The following is a 23,062-nucleotide window of genomic DNA, read 5'->3' on the forward strand; positions in this document are numbered from 1 at the left end:
TGCCAAGTATTTTGTATGGTGCTTGCTTATTTCTCTGGAAGAAGGATGAATGAATGGATGTAAAGCCTGCAAGTTTCTTCTTCCCCATCACCTCTCCCCCAGCTTCTTTCCTTGACAGATATTTTGTAAACCTCTCACTATTAAGAGTATCTGATTTCTTGTCTCCAATCTATATAAGAAATGATTTGCTGACTCTGGGCCGTCGCTTACAGCAAATGCAGTGGCAGCTGCTGGATTTCTTGTTTTCCCATGATAGTGGCCAGACAGAAGTCTTACAAAAAATCCCTCCTTAAGCAGTCACATAGCATGAGATCTGATTTCTTTATCCATTAATTACTATTACTAAATAGTTTTCAGTCTTTCTTCCACTTATATTTGTATACACATACACATATAAAAGATGACCCTATAACTTTTTTCATGTTTCTTAAGAGAAGTGAGTGGGAAAGAGAATATTTGACCATCTTGTGCTTCTTACCGTTCATTTCTGCACATCAAGTTGTTGATTAGTTGTCACTCTGTAAGCATCCTGTTGTAACTGGAATTTTCACCTAATTCCTGGCTGGGAGGATGGAGCTGTGATGCTTTCACATTCGTCCCACTGCCACGAAGAAGTATACAGAGAAGGGAAGAGCACTTCTCTTTCTGCTGGCTGAATGGAAGCTTGGTCCTCTCCTCCTGTGGTCTCATTCCAGATACAGAACTGTAACACTGCTTCATAGGGTTTCCCAGGCACATCAGAAGTGTTCATCTGCTGTGTAGCAGCCAAAATACTCTTGCTTATGCTACTTGCTTGAATGGAAAGCTGTAGGGGAGCAGCATGCAAATTTAAATAGTAAACATTGCCAAGGCAGTGCGTAATAATTTATTTTTAAATGAAATTAATTTAGAAGAAACCTTGCCTGTTTGTTATTCCCTTGACCTTTATTATTACATAGGTCTCCTAACTCCCTCTCAAGACATAAGGGGATTAGAAATCAAAGCTTGCCATTTTCCTAAGCGACATTTTCCTAACCTGAGTTCTACGCTGGTCTCTTATGAAACAAATAATTTCTTATATTGGTCTTCATTTGAAAAAACAGTCTGGGTTTTTTTATTTATAGTGATACAAGTAAACTTACGTGTAAGTTTTCCTAAAGACTTACTGCAGTCAGGTTCTCCCCGTGATTTAAATTTTAAGCACTTGTGTTTGGCTCAGAATCATGGTCCTTTTAATTTTTTCCCTCCCAGCGCGGTGTTAATACTGATAGCGGAAATGTCTCCAAAGAAGCTTCGTTTGAGGGAATCAGCCAGTAAGTGACAAGGCTTTTTTATGCATTAATTATTGCATGGTTATGTTGAATTCATTTTATATTTCACATTAAGTGATGTTTTTTCCTAATGACAGGATGTTGAATGGCAGATGAAATGTATCGGTATTTCTTTGGAAATAAAATGTTTTACATGTTTCTAATGACTTGAAATACAATGGTGATTGGTTTTGGAAATCTCTTTTGCATCTAAGGTCATCCAATGTTTCTCTTTCTCTGTGTTTGCTTTAAGTATCTAAAACCAGACAGACCTATCCCCTTACCTCCATTTCCACTTTTGGGATTGAAATACTTGGTTTTCAGATTTCAGAAAAATGAATCTTTAAGCATAGCTTCTTTCAGTGACTTCCTTGTACAGTATTAAGGTAGATATTAGGGATTCTGGTATGCACAATCTTCTGAAAAGATGTCGCATTACAGGTGTAAAATAAAAGATCACCTTTCTGCCTAGGTGTGATCTTTTAGTGTCCTTGATGTTGTCTTTTTATGAAATTTTCAACTAGAGCGGTGAAAATGTCCTTCTGCGTGCAGTATTTTGAAAAGGCAGTAAATAAAAATACATCACAGCCTGCTTTGGGATGCGAGGATGATGGCCTCAATTTTGAATGAAATACAACTGCCTATTCTGTTATGATATCCTAAAATGAGATCATTTTCCGTTTTAGCTCAAATGTATGGCAAAAAAGAAACAAAGCCTCCGATTAAAAAGCCTATTAAAATAAACAGTCATGCTGAGATGTTGAGTAGATGGCCTTTTTTTATGATCCTTGACTCCCAGTCACGCTGCTGTATTTTTCTCCATCCACCTCTGTTGACAGTGTATTAATTATGCAGTGATGATCATAGTGCACAGAATTTGCTGCAAGTCTGGGCACTCATTTGTGTAGTCCGAGAGCATGCCTTTTGCTGGGATCATCTTTTCTCTGTGTCATGTGAACTGAAATCCAGAATCTGGTTCCATAATTACTTTGTTTTCCCCTCTACAACCTAAATGGAAACTTAATGATTCTGTCAGGGATATTGGGGACCAAGGTGGCAGACATTTAGACATCTTTTGCTGCCCACTGAGTTAAATATAAACTATTCCTGAATATAAGTAAGCTGTTTTTAATGAATATTTGGTGTCTTCTCTGCAGTTACAGCAGTGTGATGTTCTGTTGCTTTGACCAAGTAGATACTCCATTGTCTTACGCTCTCCAGGTGCAGGTAGACTCCAAAATCTATGTGGAGCATTACCTCCAGTTTTATCTGAGATACCTCCACATGAAATATAAACAGTTATTAACTCCAGCAGTAATTTGTAATGGGAATGATGAACAAAGGTCTGTTTGAAGTACCAAAAAGCCCTTTTTTTCCCCTGAATTTCACTAAACACTAGAGCTTAATTAGTAATGCGTTCTATTACTAGTCAACATTAAGATAGGAAGCCACTCCATTTAGCACTTGATTTGAGATTTTAATAGCATGTCTCCTGCAACACTTAAAGGGATTAATGATATTTTATTGCTGGCTTCCCGGTTTGCAGTAAACATGCTGTCGGTGTGCTCTGAGAGGAGTGCTTCTCTATTTTTTAGGGGCGATTTCCAGCTGTTTAGCAGATACTTCTCTTTTGAGACCCAGGATATGCTCATCCCTGTCTACCCCTAGGCACCAAGTTGTTCATTTTGCTGCCTTTGACAGATCTGGTTGGTGTCTTCCCCTCCCATGCTCGCGGTATGGAAGAGCACGCATGGATTTTGTTGTTGTTCCCCTCTTCTGACAGATACTGTGCCCTCAAACCACTTGTCACTCCAGCCTTCCCTTGATCTCCCGAACTCCTGCTTCTGTCTTCTCCAGGGCTGTCACATCTGTCGCGAGAGCATCCTTGGTCCGCGTGCTGGCGGTAGGCGTGCAGAGAGTGAACGCTGCTAATTGAGGGTGTGAAGGAGTCGGGGAGCTTCCCTGTAAACTCTGCTCTCCTCAGATTTTTGTAACTGCGTATAAATCAGCCCATTTTAGGTTTATTTTCGACACAGACCCAAACCAATTTCAGCATTCCTCCACCTCCCCTGTATCAAATGTTTCCTTTATAGAAACACATATATTTCAGATGTATTGATTTCTTCCAAGAGGACTAAAACCATGGAGTTTGTACCAAGCAATGTGTTCCTTCAAACCACCCTCCCTTCTGTCTGCCCGTGACTGCGCCTTGTCGGCTGTCTCTTCTGTCCTCCGCTCGGCCGGGCACTGCCCTAGCTATGATGCTGTATTTCATTCCTGGATTCTTGTTTGTTTCCATTTTCTGGCTACCTGGCCAAGATGTATTTGCTTGCTAGGGCCCTTTTGTGTTCCTCCTGCTCCCATTTGTCTTTTTTCTCCTAGACTGACTGTGCCTCGGTGTGGGTTGGTTTTTGTTTTTTTTTTTTTTTTGCTGGATAGTAATAGAAATAATGTATCATTTCCTGAAAAAGCTGAATCTTGCTCTCTTTGCAGGCTGTTCGTCTGCTACTGTCAGAAGCTGCCTTTTTCTTGCCCTAATGATGTTGCTTCCCCGACTTACTTTTTGAACCTTTTGAACTTCTTCTGGAATGTAATTACCTAAACTATTTGATTAATTTTTCCACTGTAATAGATAGTCATTTGAGATAAAATGACTGCTGTGTTCATGGGTTATTTCTATGCTCACCCTGAAGATCACCCCTAAGTTATTTTTGTCCTGCTAGCAATGATCAAACTTGATTTTATGCTGATAATAGAGCCCATAATAGTGAATCATATCATAGTTTCCATTAGTTTACGTATAACTCTCTCATATAGCAAAGTATGTTGTACTAAAAAAAGCTTGTATATTACTGCAATCTGTAAAAATGGAGAATGGCTGTACTTGGGAAGCCTCCCTGCTCAGCGTTGGATAATACCATGGTGCAGTGAAGGGAGCAGTCTGGGACAGGGACTTAGGAGACCTGGACCATTTACCAGTGTTGTTCCTGGTAATTCCCCTCAAGTCAGCTTTGTTTGCAGCTGTTATGAATCCTACAGAAATGACTTGCTCTCACTTGCTTCAGATGGCTTAAGTGTAGAAGCAGATTTCTAAAGTAGTTCTAGTGCATTGTTTTCTCGAAATATATATTTCTGTTTGCTAATAAAGGCTAGTTCCATTTTTTTTTTTCCTAGTTCATGGACCCACTTTTCAGACTGGAAAATGTGCAGGAATTTTTAAAATCTAGTCATGTAGCGGTTATGTAGCACTTGTAAAAAAGCTTTGAGATTATGTGATTCACCATACAGAAAATGGATTTTTAACCTGTATGGATAAACAGTAATGTGCCACATACTTTAAAACACTGTTGAATAAATCTTTGCTGGCTGTGTTGGGGGCTTTTTTTCATCCTCAGAATTCATTGATGTAAACGATAGTCAGTTTAAGCAATTGTACCTAATGTTCAAAGTTTTTCAGTGAATTCCTTTGCCTCAGAACTGCACTTGCTGGGTATGACAGTGAAGACCATCTAAATGGCCTTTTCCCTATTGCATAGTGAAGTCAATCATTAGGGGAAAGACTCCATGTTGAAGAAGAGTAGAAAATTGTAACATTGTGTATGAATATGTTTTAGATTTTATCACCATATACACACAAAGTGTATTCGTTAAACTGACAAAAAAGGGTCTTATTATACAGTGTTATTATATAGGAGGTATAGATTTCTAGCTTTTTTTTTTAAACTGATGAAATTGTCTTGCATGTTAAAGGACAACTGAGTATGAAATCAATTTGGACATGCCTTTCAGTGTAGTATTTCTTAGTTCTGTGTTGATTAAATGGGAGCATTAACACGTTACAGATAGCAACTGTAGCAAAATGTCAATTTGTTTTCTTCCTTAAGACCACATATCTCATCATCTAAATATTGTCAATTTGCAAATTGCAGGAAAATGTAGAATTGGATTGCTCTGCATGATCCTCTTAATGTTAGGACAGTACATGGTTTTTAAAAGTAAGTTGTTTATTGTCTGGCAGGATAAAAACTTTGCTGGATGAACTAGGTAGGGTTATTTTATGTAGGACTTTGTGCACAAATTACGCAAATTATTTGTTTTGAACGCTATTTATGTTCCCCTGTTAGTGGTGACAAGCTTTTCCCCTTGAGCTTGTTACTTAACCAGTAACTTTTAGGATGTGGTTTGTTTACCTGCCTTGTTGGTAACTAAAATGAAGCATAATTTGAGTCATTAGATTTAGAAGTCTAGCAATCGTAAACAGGTGGCCTTATGGCCACTCACACAGGACTCACAGCTGTCATGATCTAAGGGGAGTTGAGACAGTTCAATCCTTAATCATTGGCTTCCTTGAAAAAGGTACGTACAATAAACCAGATTTTTTTCCGAATCTGAATTGGTGCTGTGTCCTGGAGGTCTAAGATCTTGTTTTATACTTGACATTATATCAGAAAGTCTGTCTTTCAGGTGAGAGATAAAATTGCCGTTCTGCTGATGACCTCCTGCCTCTTCTCCACCCCCCTAGCATCCCCTTGTTTTAATCCTACTGCCTTTCTGTGTGTTTAATTAGCTTCCCCAATTGACAGCAACTAGAATTTTAAGGAGCTGCCACATAGTAGGTAGTCCCAGCCAGTAAGTAAAACTTGCATTTCTGGCAGCACAAAGACAGTTCAAGCAGAGCCTTTTGGGCCGGGATAGGTAAAAACCAGGGACTGCAACAGGGACGGCACATCTCTCAGATGAAATTTCTTTCCTAAAAGATCTTATTTGAACTATTATAAGCCTATGCCAGTGTACAATTTCTGCCCCCCCGCCCCTTTGTTTTTAATAGAGAGATGCTTAGATGAGATACAGCCTTCTGTTGTGAGGTTCATAGTTTTATTGTTTGGCTCGTTTGATTTGCTTTTGGTTTCATCCATTTGTGCTTGTGGTTAAAGTGCGCATGTCAGGTTCTTGACAGAAGAGATGTAAATTTTCAGAGTCTTAAGTCAGCTGTCTTCTGTATCTGCCCTTCCTTGCCCTTTATTTTCTTTTGTTACTTCATGATAAACATAGTTTATACTTGTCTTATTTGCATAGAGCTGGTGTTGGAGCTTTCTGCAGTGCCGCAGTGTCTCCTTACACTTGCCTTCATTGATCTGTTTTCTGTCTGACATACTGATGACAATTATTGGAAGTCCTCGTATCTGTTGCTACATCTGCAGCTTAATTCTTCTGTGTCTTGGTTTTCTGTGGTGGTGTCAGTTGGTGTGCTTTCCAGCCAAATAGGGAGCTCAGGCTTTTGTTTTTTTAGAATTTGTGTAGATTGATTTTATTATATCATTTGTATATTTTCTTCTGTATAAATTTGTGGTTAACTGGCTCTTCCATTCCAGAATTATGTCTGCATTGGCCTACATAGGTAATAGTTGTTGGGATAGTGAGGATTAAATTGAAAAAGTGCCCTTTTTCTCTGGTTTTACAGGGCTTTCTTGTTTCGAGGTATCCATGTTATTCTATTACGATGCAGTATTCTGTGACTTGTGGCTTTTTGTATTGTTGCTCTTCCAGTGATTTCAAATTAATACCCATAATACTGAATACCATGCAGCTTGTCCTTGTTGAATGTTGTGGTAAGTTGTTTTCTATCTTGGAGTAGGAACACAAAGGTATTAACCTTCACCTTGTTAGGATTTTATAAGAAGCATAGGGGTTTTTTCTGCTATCTGAGGATGCAGGAAGACCCTGGTACAATCAGAAGTGACTTCCAAATAATGTTTTTAATTGGATTTGTGCTTTAGTTCATCCCTTCTGAGGTATAAAGAATGGTTAATAACCTGGAATAGATTTAATTTTTCCTTCAAAAATGTGGCAAAATGAATTGTTGCCTTACAACATTCTTCTGAAGATCTGCTGGGAGCCTTGGAATATTTTAATTCTCTTAAATGCCCTAACTGAAGAGCCAACAGTCCTGAGTCAGACAAAAATATCTTTGCTGCAGAACACTCCTTAGGCATTTAAATTGTAAGCAAAAAAATCCCGTGAGCAATGTGTGAAAATCCATTTATGTTCCACTTAATTACTCAGCTCCTTACTCTATTGGCCACTGTAATGTTATTGTTTAGAGAACCTCAAAATAGTTCCAAGAATACATGAATTGCTAATGTAGAAAATAAACAGAAAAATAGTTAAGTACTTGAGGCCAAGGTGAGATCGAAGCTTTTGCTTTGTCTCTTCTCTAGATTCGAAAAGACAAGGAGAGGTTGTTTTCCTTTTCACAGTCCTCTGAGCAAGCTTGTTTATCACATGCCACATCCTGTGCACACAAAAATCGGAAGGTGTAAAACAAAGGATGAAATTAGCAATTCACTGTGTTTAATTTCATTGAAGGGTATTTGAGGAGCAAAGTTAAAATCACAGAACAATTTTGGTTGGAAGGAACCTCTCGAGGTCGATCTGGTCCAACCCACACTCATAGCAATGAATTGATAATATTTTATCTTTGTCCAAAGAAGTTTTTTAAATATGTCTTGAACACACTGTTACTCTGGTTTCTGCACATTCTTAAAATTGTGTATCTGATTTAGTCTCATGTATTTCAAAATGAAACACCTGCACAGTGAAGATGAGTGTGTGCATTCTCCTCACTGGGATCTATACTGATCTATACTGAATTCCAATACAATATTTGCCTTTGCAGGTTTTCACATCCTCAGAGAAGACACATAAAAAAAAAAAAAAAGTAAATATGCAGTCTCTGCTGTTGTATGTTTGGCTGTTTTTTAACAGTTGGCTCTTTTTTTGGTGGTTTTTTTTTTTAGATTTAATGTGAACAACAAAATCCTTCATCCTGAAATTGCAGAATGGTAAGTAGCACAAAATCTTTCTCTTCGAGTACTGTTGAACACACGTATATTCTGTACCATTGCTTCAGAGAGATTCCCTCAGCAGAAGCCTCCTGGTTTACTATATGAGTTTTAATTTTAAGCGGATTTCATATTGTGGGGTGGAAATAATACACAAAAGTGAAAACAGGGCTAGGTAACAGCATTGAACAGTCAAGAATTTATGTAACATTTCTTGAGCCTTGTGTCTGGATATACATTTTTATAGAATGTGTTTGGAGTTAAGTCACATTTGTGTAAATGTGAATTTGTATGAATGGGAAAAGAACTGAGGATAATTCATATTCTAACAATGAAACGCAAAGGTAGATAAAAACTGTGTCTGAACAGGTAATATTTAATAAGGTGTTATTACTTCTCTGGGATTTATTTTAACAGCATTAATTTTGTTGAATTATTATTCATGTAACTATACTTTGTAATTCTAGAGGAATTCTGCTGTAGCCTATCTAGAATACACAGAATTAGAGAGTGTGACTAAGTATATTAGCAGCTTGCAAAGCTACTGCATTTTACCAGTTTTCCTCTTTTGGTCAGCATTGCTGACTTTGTCCTCAGGATTGCTCCATAACTAGGGCTTTCTAGTTTTCCATTTAGGAAATTAACTGAAGAAACAACATAGTGGATTTTTGTTAATGAATTAGGTTTTTATCTAAGCTTTTTGAGTGTATTAATCTAGAAATGAGGAAGCAAATCCTTAGTTAAGACAGATAAGCTTAGAATCTTAAAATACAAACAGGAAAGTGTATACTCTGACTACCACTGATGCAGCTGATTGTATTGTATACTACTACTACATATTATTCTTTTTGATGTTTATTATTAGCACATATGCTGAGAACAATCTTCTGCTGTCTTCATTTACATCTACTTGCCAGCTTGGAAGCTGGGGACATGTTTTTTGAACATCAGTGCGATTTCAGAACGTAGGTCACATTTCTGTTGTTACAGCCATTTTTCGTTGCTTGGCATGACATAAAGTTGTAAAAGGAAAGTGGGAAGCAGGAAAACTTTGCTTAGATATTTTTGCATCACTGAGTCACGGGTGGAGATGTATAGTAGTGGACTCATGGCTTGCAAGTCCTGCTGATGAGTGCAAAGGGGAATGTGAATGCTTTGTAACACAGAAAATTGCTCAGGGTACCAATTTTTAAATCTTGCCTATTCTGTCATTCTAGAATTTGGACCCTTCCTTTTCCAAATCAAAGTAATTATCTTACAGAATTGATTTCTGAATTTAAGAGGTGGTCAACCTTTGAGATGCAGAGTCCTGGCTAATGTAGGCAGAACACGAGTTCAGAAATTAATGTGTAGGGATGTACAAATTAAACACAATTAGTAAAACTTGGTAAAGAAGGAGCTTAGCAAAACCTGTTTTCTTTTAGAAATATTAGTGTTTAATTAATCAAGCTCCTGTTGTTACAGATGTTGATAGGGAAGATCTAGAAATGTTCACACATGCTCAGAGACCTCTGATGCCATGTTACATTGCTTACAAAAATAATAGAAAGGGTAAGTCAAGTTAGAAGTTCTTCATAAAGTGTTACTTTCCTCCAGAGCTGGCTGCTGCTGAGTTCTAGTTGGTTGGTTTGGTATTGGGTGTGGAGTTTTTTTGTTGTTTAAGACATTGGGAACTTTCAGCCTCTGACACTTCATTATCGTGTGCCCAGCAGCCAGAGGAGGATTCTCTAAGTGACCTGACAAACTGTTTAAAGAGCGGAGAAGGGAGCTACATCTTTAACCTGACAGTGCCTTTTTTGTGCTCCTCTTGTTTGCCCGCCTTTTTGTACTCTTGTTAGCAGAGAAAGACAAGGGGCAAGAAGGGGGACCTGAAGAGGGGCCTGGTCTAACTTCCAAGCTTTGACCTGTAGATACAGCAGCACTACAGGGAGAGAGATATGACAATTTTAGCTGCAGAAGGCTTTGGATGAGGGCTACAAGCTTGTCCCCAAGTTAGCTTTCATCCTGGTTCCATCTGCCTTACCAAGGTGTCACCTGATAAGCTTTTCTCCTCTGTTTGGGTTAATGGGGGTTAAAGGTTCTTCAGGAAGCTCAGGGATGGACAAATAGGAAGTCTGTGCCCTGAGGTTGTATTGAGATAGATTGAGCATTGAGGCAGTAGAAAGACAGCACTTGGAGCTGTTCATTTTGGTGTAGAGAGAATCTCTTCTGTGAATTGTGAGTGCCAGCCCAGAATTCTGATTTTGTCTCCCTTCGATCTCATGGGGGAGAGATGCTTGGTGTGCACCTTCCCTCCCCATGGCTTTCAAGGAAAAGGAATTCTAAGTGAAGCCAAAGTTCAGATTTGCATTCAAAAGTGTTTTAAAATGTTTCATCGAGTTTGGTGGCTTTCATTTTAAGTCAGAAGTATGTTAAAGAGTGTTGTTAGGATTTAAGTGTCTGGTGAAATCAATACGTGAATGACAGGCTATGTGTATTAAAACTTCCTAAATAGAAATTTCCTTGGAGTGTCAAGTTATTGCCCAAGAAACTTTCTTTGGAAAGCAATAACATTTTTAGAATTAAGAATAATTAATATTTTTCTTTTAGTAAGAAGAATTTGGGGGGGGATGTATTCTAGCATAGGAAATTGCTTAATTTGAATCGTATGCTTGCATGGATGCCTATAATTTCAAATTCAGCAGGCTCTGAACTATTGTTTTACATGATACTTGTCAGAAAAACTCCAATCTGTACCATGCTGTCAAAACTGCCAGCAAGAGGTGAAGTGGCTGAGCTTTCTGAACCAGCCGGCGAGAACTGTAAGCTACAAAAGGCACACAGAGTCTTCTAATAAAATGCAGAGAAAATGGTTCAATATCGACAAGGAGCAAAGCATTTGTGATTAAGGATCTGTTGCCTGCCTTGCTTACTCATCCTTTTTCAAGATCTCAAGATTTTCTGACTTGCTATGAAACTTAAGAATAAAAGATAAAAGAATTTGACCTTAGACTGGATTTCAGCAGTTTGCAGATGGGTGTTTTCACTTTTTTCTTTTTTTTTTTTTAATTGATCGAATGTGTTTTCAAACACATTTAAATACTTCCATTTTAAGTTTCAGGGCTCTCATTTAAAATTTGATACTGAGTGTACACGCTAAGCATTGATTTCACTGTTTTGAAAAGAAAGTATCATCTAACAGAAGACAAACTCCAAACTTGTCCAAATTATGTCCCTAGTAATCAGTAGGAAGTTTTTCTACACTAGCACTTAGCAAAACAGCCTTTTGTTATTTTAGTATATCAATATCTGTCTACCATAATTGTGGTGGTGCTAGAAGATAAACATTTAGCAATGTTCGGCTCATTTTGTGCCTGTATATACTGTATTTTCCTGTAACCTCAATGAAAATGTGATTTGATATTTATGTGTGGAAGATTTCATATATTCTGTGTTTGCATTTACTTTGATGGAAAGCTACAACTGTTTCTTTGGGGAAAGTGATCTGTATGTTAGTGTCTTAAAGCTGGGCATACGCTTTTTGTGTTTTCAGAGGTTTTTTTATTTATGTTGTAAACCTCTTAACATCTTTTTGAACTGTTTCAAGATGAACTCCCGTGTTCGGTGTTCATGCAACTCATTCAGAATTGTACTGTAATTCTTCTCCTTTGCATACATGCATTACTGTGTTTACTGGCTTTGATGCTAATTCAGTTAGCAAGTTCTTATGCAGAAGCTTGCAGAAAAGCATAAATACATCAACTATGGTAGAGGAATTTCTATAAAATGTGGAAAGTAGCAGCAGAGGTGAAAAAGCGTGAAGACAAGGCAGGACTGTGGAGTCTGTCTACGTGGGCAGCATCTATGCTTACTAGGTGGTCTGTAAACGTAATGTTTCCAGAAGGACAAGGAGGAGTGGACATAACCAGATGTTTTCCATGCATGTCACAGAAAGCAGCCATTAAGGTTGTATGCATGTACTAAAAACAACAAAACAAGACAGCTGATAAACACTGAGCTGATAACTGAGAACAAATACTTCTGGCAGCATGATCAGGAGTGGTGAATGCACATAGAGAAGCAATCATTTGTTTATCTTTGAGGAAAGCACTGGTTTAGGAAAATGTAGTTCAGTTATGCAAGTTTCAGCCTCTTAATTGTCTCGAATTCTGTGTGCTCTTGACCACTTGATTAATGGAAAATAAGTTGTGCATGAAATTTGGTATCCAGCCACTTAAAATGCCTAAAATTAATTTCAGGTCTGAACTAATACTTGTTTGTATTAAAGCTTCTCTATTCTGTTGCATGAAAAGACCACCTGCTCATATGGCAAGTGCAAATAAAAGCACAAAGTATATGTAAAAGAGGAGAGTGAGGAAGAAGAAATGTTTTTGCACTGGTAAAATGAAAAAAAAAGTAAAGTTAAAAGTTATAGGTCAATCCTGACACTAGGAGACTTGTGCTTCTATTTTAACTTGATTGCATTGAGTGGCTTGCCTGTTAATCTGAGAACTGCATTACATGCTGAATCTGTACGTTTTTGCAATTGCATTAGCTGGAGCCTGGAAATTATTTGTTCCCATTAAAATATTAATGAATGTATGCAGAGTGTGTAAGTGGTCCAAGAGCTGTTTTTAATAGAATGTTGAAGTTCACATTCGTGAGCAAAAGTGGGACTTTCTTCCTAACCTTATCGTGGAAGTGGGGGGGAAACGTGAGAACTCTGGTCCACTCATCCGTAAGATTGCCCTGCAACGCGAACCACAGTGCTTGACTAGCAGTGCTTTAAACCTGGCTTGGGAGGGTGTTGCTTTTTATGCCATCAAAACAGTGAGAAGGTCATGAAATATATGCACCTCTGCTACCCAAATTTGCTAGTGAGAACTCCATCAACAGTACCACTGCAGACAGCATAGGAGCCCAGTGACTTTTGCTTTTTGATATCTAGTGGAGGATGAAGTCGATCGTGTTCCCTGCACAATTGTACATCCTCTCTCTCTTCCCTACTAACAGTTGGATAGTGGTTTTTGTTGGTCTCAGAATGACTAAACATTTTCTGTAAAATATTTCAGTGCTTGACCTTGTGTAAATGAAGGTGTGATGGATTGCATAAAAAGTCTGTCTGAGGCTGAGCATGAATTTGTATATGCAAAAAGATACCTGAGAAGTTATGATCTAAAATAAATACCTTGACCCTGAAGCCTTATGACCTAGTCAAGTAAAATAGGTTCTAATACTGTTTGCACTTGCCGTTGAGCAGTTACTAACTTGTATTACTAGCAGATCCCAATAAAGAGATTAGACAACTGAATTGTGAAACAACCTATTTTTCAGGCACTTGCAGATCAGAGATATGTACTGTATATTGAAAGTAATATAAAGGCATATCACACAAGTATTAAATTATCCTGCTAGCACATGCAGTCTTCTGAAGAACAGGATTAAAAAAAAAAAAAATCTATAAGCCTTTGCTACCTCACTCTAACATGAATATATTTGAGCTACTATTCTTTATGTCTTGGCTGAAAGGCAGAAGCAGAAGTTTGTTTCCTCACACATGGTGAGCAGATTATACCATCCCAGTGTAATTTTTTCACCTCGGTGTGCATTTTAAAACCTTGTACTTCTCATTCTCATTGTGCGTAATGATTATTTTGTGTCATATTCCAATTGACTAAGAATGTTAATCCATTCTCCTCTACTGTGTTCCTGTTTGTAAGAGCATTTTGATTGATATCAGCATTTTTACAGTTTTTACAAAGAGGTACCTTTACTCTTGCAAGAAAAGTTGTGTTTCAAGGGGAGTGGCTGTGCCGTATAGCGATGCAATCGCTGTCTGTGGGAAATGCTCTTATCGCACATCAGAGGCACTGATGGCTGAGAAACCTGTTTCTGGACTCATTAAAACAAACTGCAGGAGCAGAAATACAGTAAATAGTTTTCTACAGCAGTGTGAGTAGGAGGATGTTGTAATAAAAAGGGGTGTCTTGGTGGCAGTTTCAAAATATAACAGTTATGGTACTTTGTAACTGCTGCAAGCTCTGGAGTGGAGCTGGAAAGTACAATTTAAATATTTTCATGCAATTCGATAGATGTAGTTTGATTCTTTGTAAACAGTAAGTATGTACTTCAGGGCTGGCTTTGAGATGGGCATGAGAAATATTAGAAAATCAGTATGTGTAGCAGTGGAAAGAGTAGGTGATTTTTAATAGAAGGTATGGAACTATCTCTGCTTCCCTGTTCATGTCACACTAAATACCTGCTTTTATTTGAAATACATAATAGAAAGCAGTGTAAGTAGATAAGAGTTTAATGACAAATTTTTGAGATGAGTTCAGAACAGAGTATCAAGGCTCATAAATAGACACAAATTCAGTATCTCATAAGGCATAAAGAACAGGATGGGTTTTTTGGGGAGTTTGGTTTGGGTTTTTTCCTCCAGACGCATATAAAAGAGAATGGACATTGTGACTGTGATTGCTGCTGCTGTGGTTTCTGAATTTCATGTTTTGGGTTTTTTAATACCAAACAGAAATAGCATTTCTTCACACTCCCCTCCCCCCCGCCTGTTGAGGTATTGCAAATAGGTGGGAGTTGGGATTGTGCTGAATAGAAATTCTGGAGCTCTGGGAATTTCATTATGTAAACTAGTTTCAAATTGTGTTTAAAAAGTAAATCAAGTGTGCTTGTAGAAATGTTCCATTTGAAGTAGCGTTTGAGCCATGACAAATGCAGAAATACGTTGCTTTTGTTCCTGAAGTATTGTAGAATGCGTTGAAAAAATGTTGGTTGGACCACTTGTTTATTAGTAATAAAATAAGGCAGGCTGATGTTTGAAATGCTTATGACTTCCCTTTGAAAGATTGTTTTGCTAATGGTGAATCAATGCCAACAAAACTTTGCTGTCACGAATACTGTAATAGCTCTTCTCTCTTGAGGTGTACTTGATGTAATTTTACCATAGGTGATGCATATTATTTTCAGGTTTTTTTATTTCTTATTCTTAAGCTGTGAAGTTGCAACCTAACCTGATACCTGTTCTACTTTTCTTTAAGTCGTGTGATTAAGACAGACATGGAGTTGGAAGTTCTGCGCTACACCAATAAAATCTCCAGTGAAGCTCATAAAGAGGTAATGGATCCTTTACTGTTAATAATTTTTGCTCTTAGTGTAGCAGTGGTACTCAGAAAATGTTCCCAGCAACCCTGAATTGCTTAGTAATAAAATAATGGAAAGGCTGGATAGAAATAAGAGGGTAATATCCCTCCTATTACAGCCCAGTAATATACCTTGCATTGTCCTTGAACTCACCGGTGCATTTGTGATGTGTGAGAAATCAAGTGTGGTTTTGGATAAGAGCTGGAGCCTCAGCGGAAGGTGACCTGCTTGCAATCTATCTGTCCTGTATGCATAAATACCTGTATAGTGATGGAGAAAGAATAGATCAAGAAGATTATTCTTCTGGCCCATGTCAGCGTGTGCAGCTCTGAAAGTTTAACTAGCAAGTTACTCTCTCCAGATCCTTACAAACTGAAGGAGTGTTTCCATGTACAGTGCAGGATAGTGTAAGCATTCCTTAGGTTGCTCCTCAGAGGTGGGTATGTCCCCCAGTATAGAGCTTCACGGTGCTATTCTGTTGACATAGCAGAGTCGCAAAGACAAATCCAGTCTCTCAGCAAGGCTCCTCAGGTTGGACCTAGCACTGTACCAGCGGAGTCATATTGCTCTACTGGTATTGATGACAAAATTAACTTGGGTGTCAATCCTGTACTCCATATACTGATGTGGAGATGCCATGAGTTCTGAGCGATGACCAGACGGAGCTTAGGTAAAAGTAGCTGATGAGGTTACTGATTCAACTATTGTCTTTGCTCCTTCTCCTCAGATTTCTGAACTGTGAAGTGTAAAAATATTTTAAAGTGAATATTGTAAAATTGCAAAGTCTAGGGGTAGTCATTTGCATTCATTCTCCTTGATCCTTCATCATCTCTGAATAATCACAGCTGAGAGAATTTCTTCCATAGAGCAGCTGCCTAGAACTTTTGTAATACAGAAACAGGCAAAGGAATAAAACTGTTGCACATTCTCAGCAAATCTGAGAACGGACTTATGGGTTGTAAAACAGTGTTAACTCTAGTAGTTTTCTGTTGATTCAGAATGCAAAGTATAAAAGAGAATCTCCCTTTGTAATATATTCCAGTTCCCAGTTTTGTTTTGCAAGTGTTTCATAAAAGTAAAAGGACTTGCTGCCAAGTTCACCAGAGCTTTCAGAATTAAGCATTGGTCTTTTGATGAGCTGCACTTCATTAGGATGTAGTAGTTTGGCAATTAAACTTGCTTTATTGCTGGAGACTGCAGGCATTTATAAAGATTAAAATGAGTTTGATTTCTAATGTAATTTTAAAATGCATCTACTGATGTAAATTTAAATGAAGTACAGATTATATTTTTGTAATATAGGTTCCTCTGGAGATACTCAGTCATAAGTCATAAATTTATAAACATGAGATTCCCTTCTGCTATGAATGTCCCATGTTAATATGTATCTTACAGGTAATGAAGGCAGTAAAAGCAGGTATGAAAGAATACGAGATGGAGAGGTAAGAGTTCTTTCAATAATAAATAATAAAATAATAAAATAATAAATAATAAAAAGGAGAAAGTCTCTGTGTAGTAGGGGTGGAAGCAATAGCTGAGACGAAGCAGTAGCATTGATTCAGTTGAGACTGAGAACTCATTGCTATTTGAAGACTGTTGTAAGCATTATTTTGTTATTTTGAGGTGGTACTTCATCAGTTTCAAACATGTATTTGATGATGGTTGATTATTTTTTGGTGATGGTTTAGTGTAGCATAATTCTCTTCCTGAAGTTTTAGTAATTTACAGAAGCTTTACAAAATAGCTGTTGTTATTGTTTGAAGCCATCCAATAAAATGGTGTTTATGAATAAACATTGCCCTTATGCTTGTTATGCTTAGAAGACTGCATGTATGAGTGTTTAAGAACCTTATAAAAGGCTGTGTTCAATCACATTTTGCCTGCAGTTACAAGTCGTCATTACCTGTACTTAGCCTGTACAAGCAGCTCATCTCGCAAATGTAATGGATGTTACTATAGCTGTTAAGAAGTCAATAAGAATACAGCATATATCTCTTATGTTGAAGAAAACATGCTGTGCAGGCATAAATAGGAAGGATTGGCTGCTCCTAACTGGTACAGTAGTGATGTGTCTAGATACAAGGAAAACATTGCCTCCTCTTTTAAATCAATATTTACATTAGATCATCAGCAGCCTATCTTATAAAGCACAGTTTTGATCACCAAGTCCATTTATTTTTAGCTTGCATACAGTATTTTCAATTTTCAAAGTATTTGCATAATGAAGAAATAGAAAATAGCAATCATATCTCAGTTACTGTTGTTTCTTGACAGTAATTCTGCAAACGTTAGTAAGCAGGCTAATTCGGTGCCCAGTGAAGGGAAAATAAAGTGACCTCAATATTTGTCATTAGAATTTCAAGGTAGCTCAGAAAACAAATAATGCCCTTAGAACATATGCAGTATGGAAAAACTAATGTTACATTTAAGCAGTTTAAATTTCTACAGATTCTATAGGCTCATGCCTATAATTTGACTGTGCTTCAAATTGCAGTTACCTATACCACCAGGTAACAAGGGAAAAAAATATGTTGTATACGTTCTTCCGTTAACTTTATTAATGAACCTTGTGTTTGTGTTCATTTTACTCGCTGCCCGTGCTATACATGCTGATAGTGAAATTTAGGCTCTGGAAGTCAATGGTAATAAAAAATTTCCATAGAGCAGAGTTTGTTCTCAAGTGCTTTTAAATGTCACAGTCCTGGCAGTTTAGTTTAAATGTCGTGCAACAAATACATATATATACAGTCTTCTGCAAGTCTATGAGGTATATTGCATTTTCACTCCAGGACTTGCATTCTTCTCTGGCTAGCTTCTTCCATACACATCAACCTTTTGAAGAGATTATTTGTGTCTTTCAGTTAAAAAAATAAATAAATTAGGCAACTGTCTATTAAACCTATTTAAAATTGCCTTCTGTTCTTCCATATGTCTTGATAGATTACACTTCTTGAAAGAGTTTGAGGTTATTTCTCTAATGAAAGAGGTCTTGGCAGATGACTACTGTAGCGTCTGCCTTGGAGACTGTAATTAGAACTTCAGTTTCTGTTGCTGGTGGAATTCATCCCTGCTCCAGTTTCTGTTCCTTTACTGCTTAGGGGAAAAGGGTCCTAAAAATGTAAACCTGTCATTTCCACACCTTTCTGGCAAGAAATGTGAAGTTGAAATGTTTATAAATGAAGTTAGAAGACAGTCTAGGAAATCTCTACGCTGTATGCAGATAAACCCATTAATGTTCTCTAAGAAGGGAACTTTCAAAGACCTAAAAATAGGTAACATCCAAAACCAGACAATTTTCATTGAAATAGTAGAGTTTTTTAATTTTTTGTTAACAGGCTAGATAGCTTGCATTCGGCAGCTTTGGTACATTTGAAATCTAAGGGTGCAGAGAACCAAAATTCTTAGTCTGTATAGGCTTATCAAAAGTATTCACACTTGTATTTAAGAGATCAATTAAAAGTTAGTGAAGTTTTTCATTTTCTGATGTTTCTAGGGCTTCCACTCCCTTTGTGAAAGCTTTCTGAATTGTGTGGCCTTCTTCCTCAGGTGCATTTGCAGTTCCCACTGATGGCTGTGAAATTGTGAATTTCTGAAATGAATATAGATATCTTCTGAAATGTGGCCAATAAACCTTCCTTCATATTGCTTTACTTCATTCTTTGACATTGTGGAGTATAGCATGTGTGGTTTTGGGTACAAAGCTGGTCTGACCCAGTCTGCTAGGAAGAACAATGCCAGAGATCTCAAAAGCAATTAATATTTTCCATTACTACATGTACAACGTAAGTGTTGCCTTTTCTTTGTTCATTTGGTTAAGCAGCCTTCATATAAAAAAGGAGTCATTTTACTTCTACTGTATCATATAGCAAGAACATGTTAAAATACTCTAGGAAATGTATCTAAGAGTCAACAATATATAAAGCTAGTTATACTTCTAGGATTGGGATTATTCTCTGAGAAGTAATTTGAAGGAAATTAGGTAAATTATGGAGGCATCTCTAGATAAGATAATATCTTTTATTTTGAGGGTTGAAAGCTAGCTTCAGAAATATGCTGCAAGTATTCTTTATGATTAAGGTCTACTGGTAAATGATTTTGAACCAGTAATGCGTTAATGCCGAGATACATAAAAAATGAACGCATTTAACCGCAAGTCCAATCAGCCCTGACTTCTTTCTTTGGTTTGATGTTATTTAACTTTAATATGTGGTCGGTTGATTTTAAGGAGACAGCCAAGGCAATTATCTACAAACAGTAATTCACAGCATGTGTAATTGCATATAAAGTCATTTTGGTAGGTCAGATTCTGGATTTTCTCTGAAGTAGTTTGTTTAGTATTTGTGCTTATCTCATGTTTAATTAATCTTCTTTAATTAAAGGCTTTTAATTATGAAACTGCTCTATGGTGAATGTATTGTTAAAATACAGCAAAATGATAAAAGAAATCTCTTCAGCTCGAGAAGTATGTGAAAAAAAATTGTGATTTCAGCTAAGTTGTTTTAAGTGTTTATATATAAACAAAAGCATTTTGTGTATATATATAGATATATACATACACACTGAAAGTACTAATTAGGACCTACAATCATCTGTTTCAGGATGCTCTAAAAGTGCTGGAGATACCTTCTCTATCTCAGTGCTTATCAATTTCTAGAGTGTTGCCTATTCATCTGCTTAGTATTTACCCAATGAAGTTTTGAAACTTCTGTGCATTTTCTCATTTGTTCCCTTTTTTATTGAAGAGAACAACTTTAAGATTGGGATGGCTACTTGGAATTGTTGATTTGATTGGGGAATGACATCAAAGTGTATGCTGTAGCAACAGAAGAGCAACTTGCTACATACGCAGTATTGGACACGTATTGTACGCATTGCCTGTTTTTGTGGGTTTTTATCCTGTTCTTAATAGCACTGGAGGCCCCGTGATAGGAGTGTGTGCACAGTCCTGAATTCATTAAATGATAATGTAGTCATCATTGCCTTGATGATACTGAGCAGCACTAAGCCAGGCCTAAACGCTCATTCCCTTGTCCAAGATCTCCCTAGATTATTTTACTGTCTCTGAACCCTCTGCAACTGCTGAACACAAGAGCACCTTAGTGTTACCATGCAAATAGCTGTGATTCCAGTACCTAAAATCCAAAAACTTGGATCCTGATCCTGTAGAGTGGGTTCTTTTAAAACAAAGGAGCAATTAGCTAGTGTAAAGAGCAGGTAGTGTGATGTGCGGTGTCAGAGGTGGGTAACAGTACTTTGCATGTTGTTTCCAACAGTAAAAGCAGCGAAGTGAGAAGAATCTGACCATATTTGCTCAGAGGATACGTGATCCTGTAGCTCTTGGGCATTGCTCAGGCACTGTTGGTTTTGTTATCAGCTTGCTAGGGGAAGCCATTTCATCTCCGCATGTCTGCTTTCCTCTCTGTAAGGTTTGCCTGCATTTCCTTCTTATGACTTTAAATGTTTCAGTGCTAAGATTGGTACAAGTGATGGAGGGCAATATATGTTCTGTATGATCTTGCAGCAACCAGTTACCACCAGTCGGCTGGAGAGGTTCCTGGGTGTGACACTGGTTCTCCAGATGCAGTTGTAGAGGGGGGAGTTGAAGTTTATTCAGAGCATGTGCTAGCCAGGGCAAGAGCTTGTTGCCCAACTGTACAGATGCCCCCTCTGTATATAGTGCAGTGGATCTTTTAAGTCTGTACAACCATACAAATAATTGTGGTGATTTTGTAGTAGTTAATACTAAACTTAAACTCCACTCTGCTGTAATAGCAACAATTTAAAGAATAAAATGGCAAGGAGGCGGCTACAGAGGTTTTTCCTTCTTGGTTTACAATGCTTACAGACTATTTTTACACCTTTCCTCTCTTTCCAGCCAAGACTGATATGAGTTCTTTATCCCTATTCTTTTTAGTGGTGTCCCTGATTCCAAAGCAGAGCTTAGACTCTGAGATGAGTTGCTGTCATATCTGTCAATGTTAAATTTCACTATCTGTGGAAGTCTGAGAGTGCTCTCATGGATTATGGCTCTCATCTTTCATTTATCTCTCTCTCCTCTGCTCCAGTGGAACAAACTGAAAATAAAACATACATGTTAGAAAAGAGAAAATAGCCAGAATAATTTTATTTTCCTTTGGGTATTTCCTTTCAGTGAAATGCTGATTATTTTAGCTAATCAGGATTTGCCACTTACCATCTCCTGATAGATTTTGCTCTTTGAATGTTCTTGAGAAAGTCACTGACTTCTGTAGCAAATAATCTTTAAAAATATTTCTATTTTTTTCATGATCCAGTTTTTCTGTTTAGAATTTCAGCTCAAGCATAGCCTTTGTAAGTCCTTCTCATAAGTGTGTGTGGATAGTAAACAAGAATGCCCATTGCAGCTGACAAAAATACACGGGTGAATTCTTCACAGTTGCTTTTTGACATGGGAATGGTGTTGAATTCTGCCATGACCCTCACTGGTATTCGTGTGTAGGATTTATTTTTATTAAACAAGAGACCAGCACTCTGTTAATCTCAAGCAGCGTGTCAGTCTGCTCAGTTACTGAAATGTGATTTTCTTTTCCTTTAACTTTTTTTATACATAAAGGGAATTTTTTAAACAGTTGGTAGCGTTGTGTAGCCTGAAAACGGCTTGACTGCCTTGTTTCCCAAAGCTACCTCACAATTAGAGGTGATGGGTTTTTAAATGTAGGTTACTGCTATCAAAAGGCTGGATTTAAAGCTTGACAATACATGACAAACATCTGAAAGAGAGGAAGGTGGCCTTTCCCCATGTTTTTAAAAAAAAAAAATCCACTTGTTTTTCCTTTGTTTCTGCACGCCTGTGTGATAGGACTGGTGTATGTTTCTGCTGTCTGGGCGGTGTTTTGGTACTAAGACAATCCTGTACTCAGTATTATTTATTTGCCTTTATATCTAGTTCTAGTAGAAGGGTCGAAGGAAGAAATGGATCAGCAGCAATTTCTGTTTTTAGCAAAATGTCTGCACTGCACAGCAGCCCAGGAGGTTGTGTTCAACAGGGATCGTACTGGGGCCGGTGGAGAAGTGACTAGATGAGCCAGTGGTTTCATACCTGTGCCAGGGCAGCGCCTGGTGGGAGACAGCAGCTCGGGGTCACCCAGAACTTCCTAAAAACGGTGGTACAAAATGACCTACAGCGGTCCAGGGCTGGGGAGGCAGCTTAGTGCAGCTCTGACAGCACATGTCGGGTAGCTGCTAATTGCTTAGGTTGAACGAGCCACTGAATCTCAGGTGTCCAGTGCCCAGAGGGAAGTCAGATATAATATCTTTGCTGGGAAGAGCAACTGGATTCAGAGAGACACTTCCTCCAGCCTTCCCCTCCTGCCTATCTTCTCTCAGGTACAGCTGGTCCTTTGATGTTTTAAATTAGGCTGTCTCCACTGATTTCCTAATCCAGCTGAATTAAGATTGTAAATAGTCTTAAAATAAGTCTGAATTTAAAAATCAGTTTAGAAAACTCCTGAGCATTGTTCCTCTTCTGTGACACTGAGAGGCAGAAATGCATATGTACATGCACTCAATTCAGCAGAAGTGGGGGTGAGGATTACCTCCTTAACATGAAGACCTCCTGCCTCAGCACGTCATCTGGTTTAGGAGAAGTGCTTCTCTCTGGTAAATCCACTTTGAGAGGCTCCAGCTGCCCCAGCCCTGGCAAACACAGTTTCCAGTTGCCCTGCTCTCCTCTTCTCCCCAGCAGAGAGGAGAAGTGTGGGGGGCACCTCCTGGGGAGGGGAACATGGGGGCACTGGAACGTCTGAGACCAGATTT

General features: G+C 38.0%; 1 protein-coding gene across 1 annotated transcript in view; it reads left to right on the plus strand.

Annotated features, from left to right (window-relative positions):
- The window catches only part of PEPD (peptidase D), a gene marked incomplete at its 5' end in the record, with an annotated part of 137,340 nt that overhangs the window by 19,830 nt on the left and 94,448 nt on the right, over positions 1-23,062 (plus strand). The window contains 4 exons of the mRNA XM_009574905.1: positions 1,231-1,292; positions 8,087-8,131; positions 15,166-15,241; positions 16,664-16,710. Of these exons, the coding sequence (XP_009573200.1) occupies positions 1,231-1,292; positions 8,087-8,131; positions 15,166-15,241; positions 16,664-16,710 (230 nt within the window). The remainder of the gene's footprint in view (positions 1-1,230; positions 1,293-8,086; positions 8,132-15,165; positions 15,242-16,663; positions 16,711-23,062) is intronic.

Source organism: Fulmarus glacialis, unplaced genomic scaffold (assembly GCF_000690835.1).
Source record: "Fulmarus glacialis isolate BGI_N327 unplaced genomic scaffold, ASM69083v1 scaffold25103, whole genome shotgun sequence".
Classification (NCBI taxonomy): Eukaryota; Metazoa; Chordata; class Aves; order Procellariiformes; family Procellariidae; genus Fulmarus; species Fulmarus glacialis.